Source organism: Amblyomma mixtum, chromosome 2 (assembly GCF_055824585.1).
Source record: "Amblyomma mixtum isolate Tamu chromosome 2, ASM5582458v1, whole genome shotgun sequence".
Taxonomy (NCBI): domain Eukaryota; kingdom Metazoa; phylum Arthropoda; class Arachnida; order Ixodida; family Ixodidae; genus Amblyomma; species Amblyomma mixtum.
Genome location: NC_143013.1, coordinates 1,827,274 through 1,842,314, shown reverse-complemented (window position 1 = coordinate 1,842,314; position 15,041 = coordinate 1,827,274). Strand labels below are relative to the sequence as shown.

The window sequence follows — 15,041 nt, the reverse complement described above, 5'->3', positions numbered from 1 at the left end:
CGGACAACAAAGCACATGGCAGCAGAAACAGAAGGGAGAATTCTGAAGCCCATTTGTTATGCATTAGGACAGTGGACCTAAACAGATTAGAGCCAGCCAATTTAATTCAATTTAAGTATACAACATTCTGGTTGGTTTATAGGGTTTAACGTCCCAATGCGACTCGGGTTATGAGAGACGCCGTAGTGAAGGGCTCTGGTAATTTCCACCACATGGGGTTCTTTAACATGCACCAACATCGCACAGTAAATGGGCCTCTAGAATTTCACCTCCATCGAAATTCGACCACCGCGGCCGGGATCGAACCCGCGTCTTTCGGGCCAGCTGCCAAGCGCCATAACCACTGAGCCACCGCGGCGATATTCACATTGTACAATACAGACAAAAACAAAAATTTGAATATCGAGGTTCGGCAAAAGCTGGCCAGACAACTATATGCTGCCACAGGGCTGTCACCTCACCTTTTGCAACCAACTGGGCTTGGTGATAAGTTGTGCCATCCAGCACTCCTTGGACCGAGTGATTGGACATGGGAAAGAGCTTGCTCTGGCCAAGCACCGTGTGTGGCATGCCATTGGGGAGCTGGCTGGCCGAGGGCACAGGCACTTGTGGTGCGGCCAACAGTTCCTGCGAAAAAAAAGTCAACACACTATCTTCACACAAGTGGCTATGAGAAAAGCCAACAGCCACATAAACCAAGGGGCACAGGAGATTTTTAATTATTTTATTTATTTTGTGGTGTTGATCAATTTATAATATTACTGAATATGTTATCGCTTAAAGCAAATTGATTAGAAAAGCAGAAGAAAAAACAACCACATGCCGCCGGTGGGATCCGAACCCACGACCTCCGAATTACGCATCCGGTGCTCTACCTCTGAGCTACGGCGACGGCTGTCAAACCTTCTGCTTTCGGGGGTATTTATGTTTACAAATAACCTAACCTTGGGAGTGTTCACCAGCGCCACCCACGTTCTCAAGCGGCGGACGTGGCACGTCCTGAGTGACCGCTGATGTGACGTAGAACGTCATCGAACGGCGAGGGTGGAAGCTGTGTGAGAACCCTCTTATGCCTCCTATGGCGTCAAGCTGCCAGAACCGAGGCCCTCGCTAAGCAATTAAGCAAACAAGGGAAGGGGAATGAGGGGCTCGTTATAAATATGAGAAAAGCCAACAGCCACATAAACCAAGGGGCACAGGGGATTTTTAATTATTTTATTTATTTTGTGGTGTTGATCAATTTATAATATTACTGAATATGTTATCGCTTAAAGCAAATTGATTAGAAAAGCAGAAGAAAAAAGTAAGCCACAAAAGCACTGGGGGAAAAGAGTTGCAAATGCACGCTTGCTTCACAACAGGGCTTTAAAAAATGCAGGATACAGTAAAACTCCCACGGTGATGTATGTATGTGTATGTGTATGAGCAAATGCATGCATAAAAGAGAGAGAATCGGGAAGCTGACCAAACGTAAATGCCATAATCCTCTCATAAGCAATGATAGAAGTGATTTTATAGGGGCACAGAGGAAAAATTTGCACTTGTCTAGTCTAAGTCGACTGATTACCGCATTCTAACGACAACAAGGCTGCTACTGAAATGGAGCTCTCATAAGCTGGAGCAAGGGTAAGACTGCCAAAGTAGGTTTCGGAGAAGCACTTGGAGCAGAAAAATATGCATCCTGGAGCAGCTATTCAGCAGAACAGGTGTGTTCTGAAGCAGCTGTGGAGCACAAATATATACGTAAATCTTGATTAATACCAACTCGCATGTTTTGAATTATCAGTGAGGTAGCAACTTTTATCCACACAATAAACTTCAATAGGCACTGTGTTTCTAACTGCTTATCTCGAATGGCTTTCATGACGAAATTTGGATATAAGGAAGGAAATGTCACTTAAAATTTAAAAAAAATGTGCCATCAGCCAGCAATCGTGGTCTGCAGACCAGTCCATGTACAGTCTTTGTCAAAAGTAACCAGGCTGTACGTTTTTCTTCTCGGTCGTATATTAAAGGGGCACCGCGATGATTTCCTCAGTACCAGTTAATATCATTAAATAGATTCATCATGCTTTCCAGAGACCAGAGCAAAAAGAATTATTGAAATCGGAGCATGCAAACAACAGTTATTCCATTCTGAAAATTCGAAATGAAAAGCTCAGACGAAAACGCATTTCACTCACCCATTTCACTCACCCAGTACCGAGATTGGGCGCTACCAATCAGAACCGCGTCTAGCGCACACGCAGCGGAAGCGTGCATGCAGTTGTTGCTTTGTCGGGGCTGTAGACAGCCGCACATTTTGACGGAGTCTTCCCCCCGTGTACGCGACGCCGTAGCCAGGGCAGGGGTGACTAACGACAAAGGAAGCTCCCCGAAGTTTCTTTTTTAGTCGGACTGGAAGGCTGTCAGCGGTAGCCCCCCTCCCCCTCAAACTCGACTCCCGTCTCCTGTCCGGCCTTTCTCTTCACAATTTTGGGCAAGGTGTGTCGACTGGCTTTTTTTCCCCTCCGGTCTCGACGCGCGCGCCTTCTGGTCTGAGCCAACATTTTTTGAACAGCGCTGGCCGCCACGAAGGTTTGAAGCGGAATGGAAAGTGTCGCCCCTAGCTGTATTCTTGTTAGTTTTCGTTCGCTTTCCCTGCTTCTTTCCAGTTTTTGTGGCATGCGAAAAGCTTTCAGTACTCAGAGACATAATATTTTGGATTCATTTCGCAAGTATAAAGGAACAATATGCAAACTGGACGCCCAACCAATGAGAAAGGCAGCGCCCTATCTGGATGCCGCCTCATTTCCGCTGCCGCATATGGCCGCCGCGTTGCGACACCATCAGCTCGAAACAAGCATTTCTAGCGAAGATTAAAATATCAAATATTATGATTTCGGTGATCTCATTGCGCGTTCAAGACTTACAATGTCCCTTACTCTGCATACAAAGAATAAAGAACCCACATGCATTATGTACGTCGCAGGGTACCTTTAAAGCTATTATGCCAGCCCTCAAGCTCTAAATCTCTGTATGGTAAGAAGAACCCCTGTTCTCACCTTCAAAGAACTTTGTGATCTTTAAGGAAGCCGTGAGGGCTCTGTTATACGAATGAGAAGCAAAGCATGGAGCCTGGTTACTTTTGACAAAGACTGCACCATGCCACAAACCAATTTCTACGCTCGCGCGTCGCAATGCACACCCCTCGCTGTACAGCACTGCAGGCAGAACGCAACAAGACGCCACTAAAAAAAAAAAACAGAGCGGTCTGTGAAGTGCTGACTGTATAAAGCTGCCTCTAGGACGGTGATATTAATGGGGCGTAAACTGCTCAGCCCTTATGCGCCAGTTTTACAGCGTGGCAAGTCGCAAGAGGGGCCTAAATGTTTAAAACAAAGGTGCGAAAATGAAAACCATGCTGCAAGATGCATCTCGCGGATTGCGCTGCACAAGACACCGTGGCATGGACTGACTGCTTTCTTCGTGCAATTGTGCAGGCTAGGATTGGTTTCCATGAAGCAACCACAGGAACGCCCATGTCCTGGAGCTTTGTTCGTTCAGCTACCCTCCTGTGCCACATGTCTTAGCGTAGTGATCGGAAGTGACAGCAGCACCGTTGCTTGTTTGTCTTTGTCAGTGTGTTCATCGACACTCGTAAACTGTGTCGTGGCCCGACACAATAGCATGCCGCATGTGGTGCCGCACCTCATGATCCAAACCTGCGAGCGTACAGTAGCTGGGACAGCCGATGGTCACCAACACATTGACTCTTAGGTAAGGCTTAGCAATACTGCACATGCGGCTTTGTAGCATTCCGGCACTTGATTCTGCAAGGAATGAGGAGGTTAACTGATGTGGCAATTAAGCGTGAGGTGCTCCGACTAGTGAGTGCCATTTGGAAAATTTTGGGATTTCTGAATGTTCAGATCAGACGAATACTTCAAACAATTAAAAGTGTGCTGCAAATAGAACCTCCGGAGAAGTCAGAAAAATTTAAACACCCATAGTTGAAATCAAGAGGAAGAAGTGGGCTTGGGCAGGGCATGCAATGCGAAGGCAAGATAACCGCTGGTCCTTACTGGTAACGGAGTGGATTCCAAGAGAAGGCAAGCGTAGCAGGGGGCGGCAGAAAGTTAGGTGGGCGGATGAGATCAAGAAGTTTGCGGGAATATGGTGGCCGCGGCTGGCGCAGGACAGGGTTAATTGGAGAGACATGGGAGAGGCCTTTGCCCTGCAGTGGGCGTAGTCAGGCTGATGATGATGATGATCTCCACCACCCGCTTCTTTCACAAGAGAACTACAGTGCTGTCAACACTGCTTTTGGGTAACAGATCTTTGAGAACAGGCCACAGTGCCACTCACTTCCAGCTGATAAGAGTCATTTTCATCATTGAAGTCACGAGTCAAGAATCTAGTGGTGGAAGGCAAAAAAAAAATTGTTCCATTTTAAAACCCAATTTTTACAGAAATGTGTTTTGTACTGCTGAACGACCTCAATACAGTGAGCCAAACAAAACAATTGATTTTTACTGCCTAGAAAAAGCTCAGTATCAATTTGAACAAGGCCCTCAAACACTCCATATCCTTCCCTCCCTCCCTGAAGCCTTCCTTTCTTTTTCGGAACAGCTAGCGTGCTAGGACGTACAGGACAGGGCTCAAAGCTCCCAATGGTTGACAAACCATGCATCACCAGGCTGATTTGCAATTTTTCTTTTAGTACATGGGCTCCCAAAAACATGCTTGCATTTCCTCTGGTACAAGTTAACTGGCCAGTGGTGGCCTTTTGACGTGACAATAGCTGCCATGACACAAGAGAAGTCGTCAAGAATGGCACTTAACTGCAAGTGTACATTGTATACTCATTTGTATACTCAAGCTTTTCCAGACATTCCAGCGAATCTAACCTACTTCACAAAGCAGATCTTCACAGCTTGGCACAGCGTAGAACAACATCAAGACTAAAATTTCTGTTCTTACTTTATCATGGTGATTTGAACATATCAAGAGAAACATACCTCCAGGAACCATTTCGTCACTCTTCGAGAACTACCCATGAGAAAGCACTTCATCAACCAATAAGCCATATTAATGCTCATAAATATTCTTTGTTTCCAGCGGCTATATCTAGCTGGAACAAACTACCCTCGACAGCTGTAAACTGCAACTTAGTTGAATCATTCATAGAGCATGTCAATAGCATTGATTCATCAGTAATGCCACCGTGATAAAGCTATGATGCTGACTTTCATTTCGTATTTTTTGTAACTATATTTGTTTCCGTACTGAACCCGGTATTTTCGTTTCCCTGAATTGGCATCATTACCACCACGATGCCGCTATGATGATGAATTCTTATTTCGTATTTTCGTATTATATATGTATCTAACTTGTTCCCCTGTATTGTCTCCTTTGTATCCACTCCCGCATGGGCCCGACAAGGGCCTGCAGTATTTGTAAATAAATAAAATAAAAAAACATTTGCTAGAAGATGGGGAAACAACTACTCCTTGATACAGTGGTAAGTACAGAATGCCTAATTAATCATCCTGTATTTGCCTGAATGTAGTGCAACCATGACTAACGCAAAAGTTGCATTTGTCAGCAAGGAGCTGAAAAAAAAAAAAAGTAATGAGAGAAACAAGACTGATTCATGCCAAAAATTTGATTAAAATGTATGAACAAAAAAGTGTACAGAAAATTAGCATGCTATGCCGTGTCTTTATTCTGATAACTGCAGTCATCGTCATCATCGCAATCGGAGATTTCCTTCATGCCAGTTTCCTTGAACAGTTTTTGAGGACACTATTTCACAAAAATCTGTACCAAACATCTTAAAACATCTTAAAGGCATTTAAATTGCACGTTATCTTCTCTACAGTGACGCATAAGACAATAGTTATACTAGTATCACCGAGTGGTGTTTGTCTATGACCACTAAGTAATCTATAAGCGATTTTCTTCTCTCACGTTGCTTCAGTTTCATTTACGGCTAAATGATGGCTCTGATGTCAAATGTCAGTTTTGGCCATGTAAGGCACGCAAAAAAACTGCAAAAAACTCTAAGGACGGTTATGGTGCTCTGTAATGCGAAATTTGAGCACAGCTCTGCAGGTGTCTTGGGCTCTGTAGGCTCACTGTTTTGCTTTGCTGGGTTGTCAGCACATCTGACCTTATTAGTCTGATAGCAGTAAAAGTAGATGAAGACAACCATGTGCAATTAATTCACAGTGCGCGACAATGTGTATATTAGTTCAATAGCAGTGTTAGTGGAAGATGATGTGCAATTCGCAGTGGGAAAGTGTACTGCAGTTTAACATGAGGTGTGATCGGCGCTGCTGGGTAGTGGCCACAATATTAGTCAAATGGCAATGTTAGTTAAAGGGACACTGAGGAGAGCTCTATTAATACTTTTTTTATAGCAAAATCCGATAGTTCGGCATGTCATGGCTTTGTTGCCACTTGGCTGGCAGCGAAAGATGCATTTATTTCTAAGAAATTTGGATTCGAAGTTGAAAAAGTTTTTCCCGCCGGTCTGATTCAAACTTGGGATTCTCCTATGACGACACAGGACTAAGTGACGTGAAACATGACGTGCACGTGACGTAACGCAGACTCCGTGATTTCTGGCGGCCAGCAGTGCGGCCCAGCAGCAGCCAAAAAGAAAGCTACCGCCGGCCGCACGTTGAAGGCATCTATCGGCTATTGCGGCCGTCGCTTCATTTACGTTTTCACCAGCGTTTTGCCAGCGTTACAATGGATCCCATTCTCGAAGTCGTCAACGAGGTTCTCGCAAATAGACACCTTTAGCATACCGTGTACCTTGTTTACCGTTAGCGGAATTTAGGGAGCCCGCATATCGTTGTGAGCAGGCGCTGATTGGTCCCGGCGCTGCAGGAGCGCACGTAGCTGTCGGGTACGTGGCGCCATCTGGCGACGTCAAGGAGATTTGCGCATGCATTTGCTGCGCCTCAGTTATTCGTGGCTTCTCATGTCCTACTGTTACTAGAACTATTGGTTCTAGCAACACTGTTTTGTCCTATGGCGGCGATACCTGTATTTTGGTTCTTGCTCTTTTCTACGTTACAAGAGCTTTGTTGTCAGTATGAATGGCGTTTTTGTAATCAGGAGCTGGTATTCTGTCGATGCAAGTCAACTTCAATTTCTCCTCAGTGTCCCTTTAAACAACAAAAATGTACAATATACAGTGCGAGCGAGTGCTGGTGTTTAACACGAGGCGTGATCGGCCGCGACGATAATCAAGTGCTCTAGTGCAGTGGCCAGCGAAGCTGATCTGTTCATGGCACCGCAGGTTCGAATCAGAGTCGAGGAAAAGTTTGTTTTTGTTTATTTATTTACAGTTTGGCTTGGTTACACCGATGGTGGCGACGCAGCTCAACCCATGAACGGGCGCTTAAGAGCTGCACTCTAGCATAATCCCTGATGCGTTGTTTGTTGTCCTCCTGGCTCTTGAAGCAGGCTAACTTGACGTGGAGTGAATAGAAGCAGTATTTTATATATTCTTTATTACACATTTCCCTCAGAATTGGCTAGTAATAGAGCACTGAACTCAGCAGTACGGAAAGGCACATATATGCTACATAAGTGGAACTAGAATTGTAAGCCCATAGCATAAACTCCACTCGGTAGAATTTTTTTTGTTTCTTTTGAGTGAATTCACTGCTTTAAGCACCGGACTAGGGGCTTTAACAATGTTTTTCGCCCCCCCCCCCCCCCCCCCCCCCCCCCCCCCCACTGATCTGAGATGAAGAAAACCTAACCCAACCTGCCACCAGCCTCAACGTACTCAATCCACCATTTACATTAGCCCAATAACCAATTCCAGTGCTCAGTGACACTCAGCCGATAGCCAAGCACAGCCCTGAGTACTGGGTACCAGGTGACAACTCAGTAAAAAACGAAAGCAATGAAGCCCTGGCCCCGACAACTGGAACAAGGACAGGCACTGACAACTGCGATGTGCTTTTGACAAACACTCTCATTAAACTGGACCCTGCTGGTGCTTCTGACTATTAATTTCTTGCCAGGAAAGCAAAGTTACACACTGGTGATCGGGAGCCTAGCAGAGTGCAAAAGCTTGCACTGCTCGCATTCCTGCGTGTGAAAGTTCCCCTCTGTCAGTCGGATGCAAAGAGAAGCCTCGAGTTTGGCACAGCACAGCATTGTGGGTCTGTTGCCACACAACAAAGAAGGCATCAATGCAGAGCTGCAGTGGTACCCCACAAGCAGAGAGTGGTACATGCGTGCCGTTCAGCAGGGTAGGGGAAAACAAGGCCACTTCCCACTCTCAGGGCATGCACAGAGAGGTGAAAGTGGCCAATTTGCTGGGCCAAGTAAAAACAAAAACTTCTTCATCAAGACCCAGATGAGCACTGCAGAACACAAAAGCTCCCCGAAAGCTTGTGTTTTGGTTCACATTTATGAAGCTGCGCTTCGAGTTACACGCAGGCCAAGTGGGCGAAACAAAGCAAGCTATGCTTTGCATGCTCCTAGTTTCGCAGCACTTGTAGCATTGCTTCTGTCCTACTTAAATGGTACTTGCCCACGCATGAGGAAGTGATAAACCAATCGTGGCTGGCATAGAATGCCCATGACTCTGCACACTTATCAGAATCCAGGTGCACAGTAGCTACATTTAATTCCATTTTACATAATTCATAGCCATCCAAACTCTGCTCTCAGTAGAAGTGAGACATTGGCTATGTTGGAACATCTACCTCCCAATTTAGCTTGACTTAGTACTTCCCTTCTGCACCTCTTCTTAAGAGGAATGAAAAATTTCAAGGGAAATAATCCTGCCAGCTTAATGAAGACATTACATTTTAGCTGCTCAAGAGAATGCTGTCATCAGAAATACAGGCCCCATATGACAGGACCACAAATTTATTGGAAATTTCACTTATTCGACAGATATTGCAACTTATTTATTTATTTGTAGGTACTGTAATCACCACATGATCTTAGCAGGATGGTAGAAGCATGATTTAAAACAATGGCATGTACAGAAAGAAAATGCACTCAGCACTGGTAATACAATAGAAAGCCCAATAAACACACAAGGCACAGCTAGGCTCAACAACAACAAATAAATAAAAAGTTAAATTATCCCTCACAAGGTCACAGCAAAGAAGCAAACTAGCAAATAATACAGAAATAGCATTATTCTAACCTTGATAAAAGCACAGTTAATGTTGGAACAGAGACGGCGTTGTTTTTCAGTTGATTCCAGTCAGCTACTGTGCGGGGCAAGAATAATACCTGAAAGTGTTGTTACAGTTAGAGTATGCCTTTGAAGAGAAAGATATGATATTCGTGATATGATATTAGATATGATATGTACTTCAATGCATTCAAAGGTTAGAAATGTGGCAGTACTTACAGGCAGGGCCAGGCCTTGGGAGAGGGCTGTTGGCTGGTGGTGATTCTTCATCACTGGCACTGCAGATGCGGTACTGCGTCCAGTGGTAGGAGGCGCCTGTTTGCGTGTCCTTAGCAGGGTAGGCCCCACTGGCTGCTTCGGGGTCCTTTCGTCTAGGGGTCGACACTGCAACAGCGTGGTGCCCACAGCAGGCTTGCTGATGGTCACCGAGTGAAGAAGGCCACCGCTGTTCACCTGACCGTTCAGCACATCCGCCGTGGTCACCAACATAGCCGTCCCACCATCCTTGGAAGCTGTCACACCCTGCCCCGACACCTGAAGTCTCGACAGCGACCCCAAGTGGGTCCGAAACGGAAACGTCACCGGTGTGCCCGACAGGGGCACTGCAGAGGCCACTGACGTTGCTGCCCCCGCATTCGACACAACGGCGGAGGACGACAGTGACGATGCCAGCGAGGAAGCTGCGGACGACGTCACTACAGCAGTCACAACGGAAGAGTTGGGCCTCTTTTTCCGAGCACTGGACAGAAGCACATTACCACCACCACCAGCACTGCCACCAACACCACCACCACCGTTGCTTGTCGCACTCCTAGAGACAGCGGCAGCTGTCTGCTTTGGCATGTGCACCGTTTTTGAAGCAGGATGGGCAACCAGGGACGCGGGTGATGCCTGACTGCTGCTGGCAGGATGCAAACTGCTTCGCACGGCAGCAGTGGACGAGTGTGATGCGGTAGGCTGTGATGTGGCACCTGTGGCAGATGCCTCCACCCCCAAGGAGCCACTGAAGCTGTACGGATCACTGGACCGCTGCTCGTCATCATTAGAGTTGACGTAGCTGGACGAGGCAGTGTTGGGAAGCCGGGAACCGACGACACACAGCCTCCTACGAGATGCAGCAGGCAAGGCAATGCACATGACTGCTGTGACATGGGTGGACATTAGCCACTTCCTTCCCATTTGACAAAGAACGGGGGGGAAAGGGGTGGGGGGGGGGGGGGGGGGGGGTAGTCAGACCCTTGCACATGCATCATTCCCCTTGGACATACAGCTGATGCTGACGTACTTGTGAGATTAGGTGAGTGTCCCTCAAAGCTACTTTCTTCGATCAAAACATCACCTTTCACTTTAAAAAAAAATCCATCAAGAGATAGAGGTAAGGCACCAAGGCACTGCTAAACTGAGATTTGCCAGGAAAACAGTTTGGTCCATTAACCCAACCTCTAAAATGTTTGCGTTCATATGTTATGGCACATAAGCAGCTAAACACTAGCTTAAAATGTCTGTACGTTGTGCTTGGTTCCTGTTTAAAAGGTCTGTTAAAACATTTCCTTTAGTAACACACACACATGCCAAATCTACACTGCACTTTCTACCAAGAGCAACATTGGGTGGAAAGGATCGTGTTTGCCCTAAAACAGAGTGGGATACTTTTTTCGTCAAGTTTCGTATGTGTATATCAGGGAGTTCTCAAAAAGGGTTCAGCAGAAGCATTGTGTTCCCTGCAGAGTGTTTTAGGTTCTCTGAACAGGTAAATCTAGGTATGCCTTAACCCACCCCTTTTTCCTTTTCCCATTTAATTCTGGGACTACAGTAGCCGACAGATTTTCGACACTCCTATAATTTGAACTGGCATGATAATTCAGACCTCGCTGAGGAACCATCACAAACCTCAGAGAAACGTGCACACTTTCACGACTAATATTTCGGGTTCTGTGGAGTCAAAACGTTGGATTTTTCAGACTAAAATATTTGCCAGCAATACCGTGGAGATAGCTTTTCAACCGAAAATTCACTTTTTTTTTCTTTTTTTTTAATATAGACACGAGCAGGGATCATTGTAGCAACCAACTGGTTCTCCATAGCTGTGAAAGACGCCCTCTTGCCCTCTTGATGCCCTCGTGGGATTCAGAGTAAACTGGACATGCTGGCTTGGATAGGCTTGGCTATTTCTGGTTCAATACTGCCATTTGAGATCACGGCATGCTCATTGTTGCCATCAAGATGACCTACAAAGCATGCGATCGCGTTGAAAACTGGGCAGCTGCAGCGTCCGCCACGGCTTGGACGGATAAAACTGCGGTGCTGCGAAGGGGCGTGCATTCAAAGATGCTAGTTTTCGCTAGTGTCTTCCTGTGGATCACCTCTCTCGATCTCAGCGAGCGTCGTTGCCCATAGAAACAGGCTGTTCTTGCTTTGAGTGGTGCGGACATGACCTGCGGCCATGTCGCACTGCCTGGTATCATGACTTGGAGTGACTGTCACGACGTGAGGTGTTGTGGATATGACGAAAGCATGACTCTGGCTCAAAGTAATATCGCTTGCAAGCAGAATGTGGGGAGCTCTGTAGTTCGCGATTCTTAAAGTCAGTTTTCCAAAGAAAGATTATGACTGTTCAATTATGCTGACCATATTCCAGGTCCTGCAGAGTCCGAAAAATCGGTCGGCGGCTGTAATCAATGTTTTCGCTCATATCAAAGTTCCACACTACAGACATTAAATATCATCGAATTTGGCCATTCTTCTGAGGGGCTGTGTATGGAACCCTATGAAACGCAAGGCTCCTTATCATCTTTCGAACTGCGTTAGGGTTCCCTGGCATAGAGGAGATTGAGAACGCCTGATGCACAGCAGGATCTCGACGATACGTACCTCATGGGGTCGCAAAATAATTTGTATGCAGAAGCATGGAAAATACATTCATACAGATCTGTTTATGACCGATGGAATCTAGTTATGGTCACGCAGCCACAGTTTACTACTCAATGCGACATAGACAATGGCTGACCTCATGCTCACGCTCATTAGCGACATCAGCAATGTGTGGGCAATGCACTGCTGCTCATAGCTCACAGAGTGTACAGCATAACTAGCAATCACGATGTTGGCAATATACGGGCAGTGCTTAGTGCTCAAAGGTGTGACTGTGGCTTGTGCATTTGTATCACCCATAGTGGTGCGAGAGAGTGTTTGGAACATCCGAAATGCTTCTCACTTTACACAGTGTGTTTCACCCAGGAAATTTCATGAATCTGGGATCCCGAAATTAGCATCGACCAAGTTCATATCATTGAGATTCTACTGCATATAAAATGCAGCTTGCTGTGACCCAGTCTCTGAATGCTTCACAAACACATTTGTCCTGTTTACAGCAGTATGAAGCTGTGCACAGGACGCATGCAATCAATGCTGTTGCCAGTATGAAGCTGTGCACAGCAGTACGAAGTTGTGCACAGGACGTATGCAACCAATGCTGTTGCCCCCAAGTAATTCATGCTCGAAACAGTAGGTACAGCATCACGCAGCCCGTACTTCAGGGGTGGGGGTTGTGCGCTGTCTGTGCTGCCCAGGGCCGAGGCGAGGGCAGCCCGCGTTGCGTCCCACCGTCGGTCCAGCAGAAAAAGACCATTTCCCGTTTGCCTCAGGCCAAAGGTGCACATCTGCGCAGAACAGGTGCACACGTGAAAGTCGGCAGAGCAGTTTGCAGGGAAAACAGAACATCACGGGAGCCCCAGTGTAGTGCATTTCACGATATACTTGACTGCGGAAATTGACCTCCTTGAAGTGCGAATTCCCCAAGTTAATTTTGGTCCTTTGTTTTTGAGCACTCCATGTTCAATTTTCTATGTTCCAATTCAATCTGAAGTTTGATGTAGTTCACAATTATTCTATGATCACTTGCACTCAATTCAGGTGGAAACCTTTATTATGTGCACGCTTATTGTATTAAATGCGATACTATTTCCTCTGGCCAATTCATATTCAACTGAAGCTCAAGGAGGGCTTTGCAGACTTTCACCGAGTGCTCTAAGAACCCGAAACTACAACATAATGTGTGAAAAAGAGAGCCATCAAAATGGAAATAAGAATAATGACAGAAAAATATTTCAAGTTCAACAAATATCTTAGGGATTAGGTATTTTAACTACAAGCTTTCCATGCAAATACTCAAACAAAACAAAGAGCTACAGGTGCATAACCTCCTTGCTCAAGATTCATCAACAGTGCAGCAATGAAATGTTTTCTTTTTTGTCTTCCAGGTGCTCTCTGGTCGTTACCATTATGAATGTATATATTATCGCACTGTTGGCAATACTATGCAGTGTGCGGCCACTTTTTCGTGCCTGTTTGTGTATGCAGTCTAGCACTTTTTCTCATTCATAACTCCATGTACATATACGATCAACTGTGTATGCGCAAGAGATTACACACAGCTGCAAACTTGAATGACTGATACTCACAGCTGCTGGCCGTGGATGGTGCGAGGTGTACGGGTCATTGCTGTGATCGGGCCTCTTGCGTGCCGCGCTCCCTGAGCTCGTGGAGCTGGCACCACTGGAAAGGCCACTTGCTTGGGTTGCCGCGGGTGTTGTGTCCATTGGGGTGCTAAAAAACAGCATTTTGAACTAAATTAGAAAAGCGTGCAAAGTAAATTTCCTTTTCGCTAAATTTTCAGCACTATGAAAGCTTCACTACAAACAAAGACAAGTAATGGACAATGCTGAACATCTCCTCGCTCTACACAGCAGCATCATGCCAACTTCCACAATTTCTATCAGCATGAATACATGTACAAACCACGTGATGGATAACGGGCACTGCATTTAATTTTTTTCCCTTGCACCTTGGGCAGGCGAGTTTATCCCCCTCCGGCTAAAACGTTGTCCAAAGCACAAGAAACCGCGTGGAGACCGCTTCAGATGAACTCCGCGCAACTGTCACTCATGTACCCGTCTCAATACGAACCCCAATGTTTCCGCTGTGCCGAACGCGCCACTTACGGCCACATCTTATGGGATTGTAGGGAAGAGCCCGCTACGGCGGAACTAGTACGAATCCCTTCTCTCGAACGGTGGGAGGCTGTACTGGCCAGCTCAGACCCGAAGACATAAGTCCAGGCCGTCGAGTGGGCCAACCAGGCCACCACGAGTCATGGACTCGCGGCCACTTAACACGGCCCTCCGTTCGCCAAGCTCTTCTTGACGAAATAAATGTTTTCCAATCCAATCCAATCCCTCGGGAACATGAGCATTAGGACAGTACAGACGTTACTTCCGGTCCCGAGAAGGAAAAGTTAACAAGCTTTTAAACAGACAGTGCTGAGCACACTAACCTTTTTGGATGCTGGTCTGGCCTGCTGCTGGTTCCCGCTGAAGAGGAACCGGCAGACCCCCTCGACAATGTTGCCTGCTTAGCACCGCTGATGGGGGCTCGTACCAGCGAATGCCCCGATCCACCCGACGTTCGGTTGCCTGGCAAACCTGCAAACGAGCAATAGACCCCTTTTATGCTACAGAACCAACAGCTCATCAACACTTGGCTAACAGTTAGAGGCGTGCAACTGTCTTATTTTTTATTGTAAAGCGAACAGAAGAACTAAATATTGGTTGAGACTGGATCGAATATTTTTTAACAGTGTCGAACATCAATGTAGCGAATTTCAACTAAAAGTGAATGCTTACCGAAAAACACAGCTGTGAAAGAGAAAAAAAAGAAACATATTGCAAAAAAATACTGTTTTCACCCATCATCATCACAATTTACTACCTACACCGGTAAGACCAATCAGGCAATACTAAATGCAGGAGGGGTGAACCACTCAGTAGTAAAATTAATGACCTTTATTTCGTAGACTAATACCTTTCTAAAATTCTTCGGT

The 15,041-nt window shown here is 46.1% G+C and overlaps 1 protein-coding gene across 2 annotated transcripts in view; it reads right to left on the bottom strand.

The window, feature by feature from the left end:
- The window catches only part of LOC149358213 (uncharacterized), a 46,430-nt gene that overhangs the window by 12,202 nt on the left and 19,187 nt on the right, over positions 1 to 15,041 (bottom strand). For both annotated transcript variants that reach the window (XM_089570272.1, XM_089570271.1), the window contains exons 8-12: positions 14,496 to 14,643; positions 13,624 to 13,768; positions 12,695 to 12,822; positions 9,383 to 10,268; positions 462 to 627 (exon numbers count right to left, since the gene is read on the bottom strand). In XM_089570272.1, coding sequence (XP_089426398.1) covers positions 462 to 627; positions 9,383 to 10,268; positions 12,695 to 12,822; positions 13,624 to 13,768; positions 14,496 to 14,643 — 1,473 coding nt within the window. The remainder of the gene's footprint in view (positions 1 to 461; positions 628 to 9,382; positions 10,269 to 12,694; positions 12,823 to 13,623; positions 13,769 to 14,495; positions 14,644 to 15,041) is intronic.